The sequence below is a fragment of the Centroberyx affinis genome, unplaced genomic scaffold, assembly GCF_046629955.1.
Source record: "Centroberyx affinis isolate AG114_WGS23_722 - 3 ecotype Tasmania unplaced genomic scaffold, CSIRO-AGI_Caff_v1 ptg000131l_1, whole genome shotgun sequence".
Classification (NCBI taxonomy): domain Eukaryota; kingdom Metazoa; phylum Chordata; class Actinopteri; order Beryciformes; family Berycidae; genus Centroberyx; species Centroberyx affinis.
Window position 1 is genome coordinate 152,413 of NW_027278831.1, and position 11,384 is coordinate 163,796.

Below are 11,384 nucleotides of genomic sequence, written 5' to 3' on the forward strand. Positions count from 1 at the left end.
CACTTAACTTCACTTATCCCCCCCCCCCCCACACACACACACACATCCTCCCAGCCCACCCAGCCTTCTGAGTCACTCTCTCTCTCTCTCTCTCTCTCTCTCTCTCTCTCTCTCTCTCTCTCTCTCTCTCTCACACACACACACACACACACCCAAACACACACCTCCACCTGCTTGTTGACCAGAGGTACATAAGTGTCCATGCAGGTGATCCATTCAGAGAGGAGATACTTCTGCAGCACTCCTGTCCTCTGTCCACCCTCTCACAAAAATGACTCAGGATTATTTTGGATTCTCCTTAATAAGGAGCAATGGGAGAAACAATTCAACAGTCGCCCTCAACAATGCAGCAGATATATCTGTTATTGTGATTTACTTTCTGGTTGTCTTGGCTGTCGGAGTATGGGTGAGTTGCTCAGTCTTTTGGTTAAACATTGTGTAAATCCATAAAAAAAAGTTCCTGTGAATAGCTAACTCCTCATCAGTCATACAGAGAGTCATTGTTTGTTCAATGTTAGATATCAATTGTCAATGTTATACAGCAATTCTCAATGGATTTAGAGTAAAATGTCCATTGTGGCACTAATAGTGCCTCCAATCTGGGAGAAAACAAAATAATGTACTGATAAGTTGTAAGAGATAGACACCACACAGCAACAAAAGCATACTATTTTCCACACCTTTACACTTCACAACATAGCAGCACTTTACCTAAAGAGTAAATGAGTTGTAATGGAATGCACTTTGTAATCACAGCACCTTAGTCAATACACATTTGGTTCACCGTTTTATGGCATATCAGAGGATCAAAGTGTGCTCTTTCTAAATTGAGATTACATTGCCAGAGGATCATTCGTATGCAGTGACTCTGCTGTGTTCTTTCACTCTTCCGATTTGTTCACTTGCAGCTGCTGAAATGTGTGAATAAAATGTAATCATTAACAAGGTATATCGAGTGACAGTTGAAATACAGGTGTGAGAGGCCTTCCTTGCTATATGGTATGTATGTATTTATGAGAATTAACAAAATGCCCCCTTCACCCATTGCAGGCCATGGTCCGCACCAATCGAGCCACAGTCGGTGGCTTCTTTCTGGCAGGGCGCAGCATGGTGTGGTGGCCGGTGGGTATCCAGCCGCCCACAACAAGATACACAGTCATTATAATGCTGATTAAGATTAAGTTCTTTCTTACTCTTCCAATCTATCTGGACTTTATCGGAAGCTTGATGTGCCACATGGTTTGCACTGACAAATTATTTGATAACATGCTGGTAATTGATGGTATAAATTATGAAGCAATAAAAATGTCTGGGAGTAGTCATGTCCTTTGTGTGACATCAAGTTTTTATTAACATTCAAAAATAAGTCATCCAATACATATTTATTTATTAATATGACTATATGAGGTACCATAAAACAATACACTTTTTGAGTCATCAGCTGGGCTTTTCTTTGGAACTATAATCTCAGTTCTTTTTTATCTTGTTTTCAAATGAACAACAAAAATGCTATGATCATTTGAAAGATTATGCATGCACATTCATGATAAATATATTCTTGCCTTCTCCAGATAGGAGCGTCGCTCTTTGCCAGCAACATTGGCAGCGGGCACTTTGTAGGAATCGCTGGCACTGCTGCTGCTTCTGGAATAGCCATCGGAGGATTTGAATGGAATGTGAGTAGCAGTAATCTGATGTACCGGTTGTACCACTATCACTTCTTACACAAATGTAGTCCTAACCTCTGACACAGATAGCATCACTCGCCTCTGTCAGGAGGGCCGATAAGTCTGTAGATTATTGTGTGCATTTGCTGGACGGAAGGAAACAGATTGACAATAGAGGGACTTCAATTTAACAGGAACAGAGCGGCATTTGGCATTGATTGTGTATTAACTGTGTTCTTGTATGTTTGTGTTGTATGTTTCAGGCCCTCATAGTGGTCGTCATTCTGGGATGGCTCTTTGTGCCCATCTATATTAAAGCTGGGGTAAAGACAACACACCTGTCCACATGCTTGATATACAACAGACCATCCTCTTTATACATGTCCCTTTCCCCTATTGTCCAAATGTGCATTTATGGCCTTTGTAACCTTATTTCTTAATCTACAGTTTACTCATGAGCTCTGGGTGTGTTTAGGTGGTCACCATGCCTGAGTACCTGAAGAAGAGGTTTGGAGGACAGCGCATTCGGATCTATCTCTCTGTGCTTTCACTTTTCTTGTATGTTTTCACCAAGATCTCAGTAAGTCACTCCGAAAGCGAACTGCCTACAACTTATTTTGTATTTCAGAATATTTCATCCAGGTGACAGTAGTGATTATTATTGATTGACCCTTTTTTTCCTCCCCCCTCCTTTCAGGCAGATATGTTCTCTGGCGCCATTTTTATCAACCAGGCTCTCGGGTTGAATATCTACCTTGCTGTTGTCCTGCTGCTACTGATCACTGCTCTGTACACCGTCACAGGTTTGACTGCTTCTCTTATGTACATACAGTGCATTCGCTTCCTGTTTTCTATGGAAGAGTCACAGATTGACGTTTTCCTTGTAAACCAATGCAAGAAGTCTTATCTACATTATGAATGGTACCATGCCTAAGGGGTAAAGTCTTCCCAGAGTATATGGCCATATGTGGATCTCTAAAGTCTTCCAAGATCGACAACACACACACACACACACACACACACACACACACACACACACACACACACACACACACACATGCTCCACTTTGCTAGTTTATCTGCTCTGTATCATTATGGTTAATTACCCATGCACTGTGATAAGGAGCGTGCCTTCTGCTGTTCTGTAATGATGCATCCATACCTGAACTTTAGCTTTACTGGATGACCAGAGAGAGAGCACTTATGTAACACTGTTTCTTTTTTTATTTTGATATAATTAATAGGATCATGTACACATCAGTCATGCATTAAATAAAGTCATCGAAGATAACGCATAAAGTTTCCAAAACCTATCTCCAGTGTGTTCCTCTTTTAAAAGACAAGAAGGCTAAGAAACACACATGAAAAATGTTTTCATGTGTGTACATTAGTGGTTATAGAATGTATTGATACTGAATATCTATGTTAATTTGATAATAACACCATATAATGCAACTCAGGTGGATTGGCTGCAGTGATCTACACAGATACCTTACAGACCGTCATCATGGTTGTTGGATCATTCATCCTTATGGGCTTTGGTAATACGGTATTTTCCATCACCTTTTTTTTTAATCTTTTAAGTCTTTTGCTTTTATCCTCCTCAGTGGCTTTTAAAATTTGTTTGATTATTTATTGTAAGCATTGTCTTTATGAAGCGCAAACTGACAGGACATCAATACTACTCCAACTTAACTGGTCATGATAACTTAGTCTATCTTCCACTCATTTCCTCAGCCTTCAATGAGGTGGGGGGCTATGAGAGCTTTCAGGAGCGCTACATGATAGCTGTCCCTGCTGCCACTACTAACATCAGTAAAGAGTGCTACGAGCCTCGGGCAGATTCCTTCCACATCTTTAGGAATGCGGTGACAGGAGACCTCCCGTGGCCGGGCCTGGTGTTTGGACTCACCATTCAGGCCACCTGGTACTGGTGCACTGATCAGGTAGGGCAAGCAAATGGGCTGTACTATTAGGATAGTTTACACAGGCTTATGGGCTCCAATGCTAGGGTATTATGTATGAGCTGTGATGTTCCTACTGTAAATGTGCTGCATTGTTAGGATACTTTAGATGTGCTGACTCGGCGGCAGCAATACTACAGACAACCCATGATGATAAACACACACACACACACACACACATGCATATACACACGTTTGCACACACATTTGTGTGTCTTTATCTTGCCAGACGGCACTCAACTGGCCTCAGTTTGAGAAAGTGCTGTAAGAGGAGAGGCATGCTTTTAGTTAGACCTAAATGCACCACAGAACTAGATAAGATTAACAGCCAGACTCTCCAAATGACTCTCAGGAAGAACTAGATGTTAATTTCCATTTCCATATACAGTGCACACATACTATTCTTAGACCTAGTATAAGCTAATATTCCCTATTCAATTAACAGAGTGCAATACTTATCAGTATGTCAGTGTCTATCAATCATATCTAATTGGCTTCCTTGGCTCACATGTTACATCTCCTCTGCCACAATATTTGGGTTGAGCCCGAAATCGAAAAACATTTTATTTGGTAACAAATATTGATGCATGCCGATATATCTGAGAAATGATGGCAAGCAAAATATACCTTTTCCTTCAAAGCTGCTACAGGTTTTTTGCTATTCATGGGATGACCTGACCTAAGGTAATCATGCCACAAAGCACCATCGACACAAATCCCTTCCTCTCTTTCTCCATTCTGCCTCCTACTCTCCCTCTGTCCATCTTTCCATCCGTTCACCCATCCACTCCACCATACACTGTATCATGAAGGCATTAACCTTCTCCTCCTGTGCCATGGCCTCTCCTGCAGGTGATCGTCCAGCGCTGCCTCTCAGCCAAGAACCTCTCTCATGTTAAGGCTGGCTGTATCTTATGCGGCTACCTGAAGCTGCTGCCTATGTTCCTCATGGTTTTCCCCGGCATGATGAGCAGGATCCTCTACACTGGTGAGTGTGTTGGAGAGGTTCTTGGTAGAAATGTAGTTGAGATGTGGAGAGAAATGAGAAAAGTACCTCGCTTTTGCAGTTAACTGTGTCACTGGTGTCGCTGTTGATGCCCAAGTACCTGACTTCACACATTATGGTGGAACTATACATGTCCTGGCATCCTGCTGATCTGTGCCACTCTTTTCTAGATGAAGTGGCATGTGTGGAACCGAAAGAATGTTTAAAGTACTGTGACGCCAGTGTGGGCTGCACCAACATTGCTTATCCCAAACTGGTGGTGGATCTCATGCCTGATGGTGAGTGAGAGGCTAAAGACTCTAGTCAGTCAGCTGAGAATGCCAGCCTTCACAGTGCTTTTAGGTTTAAGAAAAATTGCCAGTTAGCTAATGCAATATGCCCCCCATTAACGCAGACACATTTTCCTCCGAGCCCTTCTCCTCCCTTCCTCCTCTTTATCTTTTAATTATGTCTGCTCCAGGTCTGCGAGGTCTTATGCTGTCTGTGATGCTGGCCTCTCTGATGAGCTCCCTGACCTCCATCTTCAACAGTGCCAGCACTCTCTTTACCATGGACATCTACACCAAGATTCGCCGCTCCGCCACCGAGAAGGAACTCATGATTGCTGGCAGGTAAATGGCAGTTGTGCGCGTGTGTGTCACTGTCTCTGTTTCTGTGTGTGGAGGTGTTTAGTATGATTTCTTATGATTGTTATTTGTGTGTGTAGAGTGTTTATCTTGGCCCTGATTGGAGTGAGCATAGCATGGATCCCTATAGTGCAGTCGGCCCAGAGTGGCCAGCTGTTTGACTACATCCAGTCCATTACCAGCTACCTGACGCCGCCCATTGCTGCTGTCTTCATGCTTGCCATCTTCTGCAAACGCGTCAACGAATCTGTGAGTTGCCGCTTCAATTGTCTCTTAATTTACCTGGGTAACACTTTATTTGGATGTTGATACTCAACTATCAGGTGACAAAAAGTAGATGTTCAATAAAGACTATAACCCTTGACCTTAGCCTAATACTAACCCCAACCCTAACCTGACCTTATTTCTAACATTAACCCTAAGATCAACCCTAGTCCAGACACTGAATACTTATGTACTACTTTCACATGATTGAGTATCACTTGAAACTCAGTAGACTTTTTAGTGACACATTATAGTCACTCTATAGGAAGTTGAGCATCAACATTGGACCATCCAAATTAAGTGTGACGTTTACCAGTTTCAAAGGACAATACCAGTTTAATAGCAAAATGATCTGCTCTCAGTTATTCAACTTTTAATGTGGGGACAAATGCAGTTTATCTAAATGTATAAGGATCTTTAGCAATTACTGGCCAAAGGTCTGTAGTAACACTTATTTTTACTGCTTCCTCCTACAAGTGCTTGTGTAATTAGATGGTCTGTGACAATAAGGCTGTTGAGCAACATGGGCTGCTGAAGAATCAACCTTTTTCTCTCGTGTCCCTTCTTTCCTCAGGGTGCATTTTATGGCCTCCTGATAGGCCTATGTATCGGCCTGTCCAGGATGATTGCTGAGTTTGCCTATGGGACAGGCAGCTGCGTTAACCCTAGCAACTGTCCTACAATCATATGTGGAGTTCACTACCTCTACTTCTCCATTATCCTATTTGTCATCTCCTGTATCCTCATCCTGGGAATCTCTCTCATGACCAAGCCCATCGCTGACAAACATGTATGTTACCAACTTATTAGTAGCTCAGTCAGTATGCATATCCATATCACCTTACCCAAATTTGACTGTTACCCCTCATCACTGGAAGTGAGTGAAGACACTGCCGTCACGCTAACTTGATAATAATTTGTTTCCACCTCCATGTCTTATTGTCTAGTTGTATCGGTTGTGTTGGAGCCTGAGGAACTCTAAGGAGGAGAGAGTGGACCTTGAAGCAGATGATTGGGTGGATAATCAACAATCCAACTCTATGGATATAGAAGGTAATCAGCAAACATATAAAGCCTTGTATAAAAACAAACACACTTGGATGCACTCACACATGCATACACACTCAAATACGCGCACAGACACGCTTGCAGGCGTTCACACACCCACACACACACACACACACACAGATTTTCTTCAACCCCCGTGTTTCTCTTTCATCGCAGAGCCCACTGAGGAGCAAAGCTGGTGCAAGAAGGCGGTGATGTGCTTCTGCGGCCTGGAGCAGAACAAAGGCCCGGAGCTGAGTCCAGAGGAGCAGGCTGAGCTGCAGAGGAAACTCACAGACACCACAGAGGTGCCTCTATGGAGGAATGTTGTCAATGCTAACGCCATCATCCTCCTGTGTGTGTGTATTTTCTTCCATGGTTTCTACGGTTAAAATGCTGGACTGAATCAGGATTGCTGCTACAGTTCAGTAACCCTAAACTGCGCTTGGTTTATGGCTAAATGGCTGATTTATAAGTGACTGAATTTTATATAAATGTAATTTATGGCCAAATAGATAGCTCAGTTACCTCCTAAACTAAGATAATACTTCTCAACACTCCATAGTATCTTTATTATGTAAGTAGCGCTTGGCCACTGAACTCTCCAGAGACATAAAAAAAATAAAAAATAATATATAGTAATATTGTGTAATAAATAGTAAGTTATTTCATTACTGTACACATTGCTGGTATAAAATGTTGATGGTCATCACAGTGAAAGTATACAGTGATATTACAATATTAATAAAATTTTGTGCGAAAACATCAGTTTACTGCATGTATTGCACTGCAAAAGCACATACTACACATTGCACACATTAATGTTTTATTTGTACATTGAACATTGTACATTGTCAACTTTACCCAGGAGTTTACTCCTCCAGCTTTGCTTTGGTTATGGTGAATATAAGCATACAAGGGAAAGGATGGCTATATAAATTACAACAGAAGAGATCAGCAGTGTGTTTCGCTGTGTTTATGTTGTCGCCTGAAAAGTCTGTCTGCACTCACAATCGCCATGGTAATAGAAATTTTCAGCTGTGACATTACTACCATACTGCATTTCAGCTATGTTTTTACCTCTGTATATAGGCAAACTAGTCCACTGGGCCACCCTTAACTCTAGTTTCATGGACTGGATAAAATAATATGATGATTGTTTTTTGTTTTTTTACTAGTGATACTAGTGATATGTGTAAAATAAGATAATGATGGTTAATATGTAAATACTCACACAAATCAATTAAATCAATTCAAATTCCAAATGAATGCTAGAGTAATTATTCTCAGTTATTTCATTAATACTTCCTAATTGCCTCCTGGACTTCCTGATTTCAGTGAATTTAAAGTGAACTGACCTTGACTGGCAATATTCAGTGTTACTGTGTGCAACACTCTTTTGATTCAGTGTGTTGCCACCACTTAAGTCATAAAAAGAGAGGTAGACCACATGATAAAAACTATCCCAAACAGTTACGCAGAAATTGACCTATTACATAATAGCTGTGGGTTTCTGAAGACAGAATGATCTTTGTTTTTGAAATACTGACTGAAAAACGATGACGACAATTTCAAATTCCAGACAATTACATGCTACCTCATCCTACCTAAGCCAAGTTTTCTCATGTGCGCTCAAAGTCCGTCAGCGCTGCCACTTCCTAATTTGTTCTAAGTGTTAATGAATAATATCTCAAGGATGAAGGGCTGTGCTTCTACTGGTATTACACACAGCACTGTTTTACTCTCTTCACTTCCCTCTAGTGGTTCAATGTTACAACTGCTAGAGCGACCACTGTGCATTTTATCACATATTTCTTGGTAAAATTGTCACTAATTGTTGAGAATTGTAAATTATTACTTACTTGTTAAAATAAACATTTGAACAACAAACACAGGCTGGATTATTGCTTTTTAATTTCCCTTCAGAATTGTTGAACATGAATCCCATTATGACACATTATTTCACCTTTGTCATTTGCATTGCGGTTAATGTCCACTGGGTGAACAGCATACACCACTAATGCAGGCCTTGAATATGCACACCACTGCTGAATGATTTATTTCTGGCTTGGAGTTGCATGGTTCATTTACTGCAGCTTTATCTCTCCCTTGCCTGTATTTCCCCCACCCCGCTACATATTACTTTATATCTGTCTGAATCATGTGTCTGACAATGATTCTCTTAGTCTGTGTTGTGACTAACTGTAACAAAAAACAGTCAAAAGTCACTATAGCACCCTCTCTCTCAGCAGCCAGAAGAGACATTTTGTTTTAGTGCTGCTTCCCCAACACCATCTGTTAGCCACCTTACCCACTGTGATGAGTAATGAGGAGACCAGACATGTTTTGAATTCCTCCAGAATGGGGGGAAAAAAGACTGAGTTGAATGTGATACATAGCCTGGCATGACAGTAGGTCATTGTTTGTGGTTGGGGGACACTGACTGTGACAGATATTAACACATTTAAGTCTTGGAGCCAGAAGAGGAGCCAAAATAAAATGAGTATACTGGCTACATTTAAATAATGATAAAATTCTCATATAGGCAAGGCAAGGCAAGGCAGCTTTATTTGTATAGCACATTTCATACACTGGGGGAATTCAAAGTGCTTTACAGGGTGATAAAAATACAGTAAAGGTAAAAGATTTACAATTAAAAAGTGCAAAAGTACAGACAAGAGATACAAAAGATAAAAGACTTAAAATAAACTAGTGCAGTTCAAATCAAATGAGATAGAAAGATGAAAGAACACAACAAACACAACAAATACTCCCACTTTTAGATGCACATTGTGAGTGAACCCATATGTTTTTCTGTAATTTTCTTTTCCCCTGTCCTTCCTGATTCTACTCTTGATCTGATATTTACGTCAGATCTCACTGCCTAAGGCAGACGAGAATCATAGATTCTCCTCTTGGTCAAAAACCTCACCATCCAGAGATGGATGAGAATCATACAGGGTAAAGCTCTGTCCCCCCCACATATAGTGTTCACTCATGCGCAAGTAAGCATTACCTGGACAAGACGAATGAAAATTCGTACTTGCCCGTGTCAGCTCTGTTGGGATCCTGAACAGAAAGAGTTAAAATTAAGGTTATTTAAAAGCTGAGCTGAAAAGATACGTTTTTAGCCATTACAGGGTAGAGTAGGCAATGTAAAATAAGAAAGTTTTTAGCTTTGACTTAAAAGTGGTCAGAGTCGGGGCCTGTCTAATATCATCTGGGAGGTTATTCCAGGTCTGTGTTGCATGATGACAAAACGCTGCTTCACCGTGTTTTGTTCTAACTCTTGGGACAGCCAGTAGGCCAGCCCCAGATGTCCTAAGGTTCCTAGAAGTTTCATATGGCACAAGCATGTCAGAGATGTATTTGGGCCCAGAGCCACAGAGTGATTTGTAGACAAGCAGCAAGATTTTGAAATCAATTCTCTGAGTGACTGGTAGCCAGTGTAAGGATTTTAGAACTGGTGTAATGTGGTTGTATTTCTTAGTTTTCGTCAGGACCCTGGCAGCGGCGTTCTGAATAAGTTGGAGTTGCCGAAGAGCTTTTTTTGAAAGCCCTGTGAACAGACCATTGCAGTAATCCAATCTACTGGAAATAAATATACATTGTTAAATGAAGAAATACTCATTATGGGCCTTTCTGTTATGTAAGCAGCTCTTTGAATGCTTTGCTAGCCCAGTCATGGGTAGGATGCACAAGGGGGATGGCCATGTCATGGGCATTATTTAATGGGATATCTTCTTTACAGCATGTGACACCAACTTACAAACCACTTTACGAAAGGAAAGAAAAAACAACAACAACAACAACATAAAACTACAAAATATAAGCACAAGTGTTTCAGTGTACTTGTGAAAGTTTCAATTGCATTAGAAGCAGAGGTGTTTTAGCGGAATATCCCTTTAAAAGTGAAGTAGGACTGATTAAAAAAAGACAGCAGCATGCACCATGATTAACTGAATGTTTTCATGTACAACATTTTGATGCTTTTGTTTCCTGTTATTTGTTGTCCTGTTCTGCTCTGTGCTGTGCTATCTCTGTCCTGAGACGCCTGTCCCTGTCCTGCCTTCAGCTGTCACGTCCCATAATTAGGCAGAAGCAGAATGGACACAAAATGGTTTGGCCCCCACTGGAAGAGTTATCCACAGATAAATAATAAACTAGCTACATATAGGGCACACCACCCGACTGTAACTAAACTGCCAAATTCTATTTAAAAGAAACAAAAATGATTCTTTGATCCAACAACATTTGAATCCAAGCATCCCATATAGCACTACAGCATTCTGACCACTACACTGTCTTGCCCCCAGTACATGATTTTGTGGGCGAGTGTGCTACTTTCAGTAGAAACCCCATTTCATGACATCTTCAAGGCACCCAATATTGATTTAATAAATTATTCTGGGAATGAATTCTGCTAAATAATATAGCCTAAGTAGTGATGAAAGGGCATTGAAATTCAGACAAATGGTCAAATGGTGCATTGATCTGTATGCAGTTTTACATTTACAACCTTTTTTTTTTTTTTTTTTTTTTTTCAAATGTGTAAATAATGGTGCCAGTCAGATAACAGTTTGAGTGTGGTAAAGTAGTCACCTATATGGTACAGTATACACATTACACAGGACAGGACATTTATTACTTGTTCACATGTTGGACCACTCTTGTATATTGACTTTTTCCTGCCTATCTGAAACATGAGTCATTTTGTTAGTGTTTATTTTCTCCCTAGCACCACAAACAGTTTGAAGGATTTCAACTGTAACTCCCTGTGTATATAATAGTCCCCAAACTCCTATTCATT

At 40.7% G+C, this 11,384-nt stretch overlaps 1 protein-coding gene across 1 annotated transcript; it reads left to right on the top strand.

The window, feature by feature from the left end:
* The first annotated feature begins 271 nt into the window (after positions 1–271).
* slc5a1 (solute carrier family 5 member 1) lies at positions 272–6,966 on the top strand. Its single transcript, XM_071530452.1, has 15 exons — positions 272–406; positions 1,051–1,122; positions 1,572–1,676; positions 1,931–1,990; positions 2,143–2,247; positions 2,365–2,470; positions 3,128–3,208; positions 3,405–3,613; positions 4,484–4,619; positions 4,808–4,915; positions 5,098–5,248; positions 5,344–5,512; positions 6,102–6,317; positions 6,475–6,580; positions 6,752–6,966. The coding sequence occupies exons 1-15, from the start codon at positions 272–274 to the stop codon at positions 6,964–6,966; spliced, it is 1,974 nt and encodes a 657-aa protein (XP_071386553.1).
* Positions 6,967–11,384: the final 4,418 nt, after the last annotated feature.

Coding starts and splice junctions, on each gene's coding strand:
- slc5a1 (XM_071530452.1), top strand. CDS start 272: ATGACTCAGGATTATTTTGGATTCTCCTTAATAAGGAGCAATGGGAGA. Junction 1,677..1,930: donor TCGGAGGATTTGAATGGAAT/GTGAGTAGCAGT, acceptor TGTATGTTTCAG/GCCCTCATAGTGGTCGTCAT. Junction 3,209..3,404: donor ATTCATCCTTATGGGCTTTG/GTAATACGGTAT, acceptor TCATTTCCTCAG/CCTTCAATGAGGTGGGGGGC.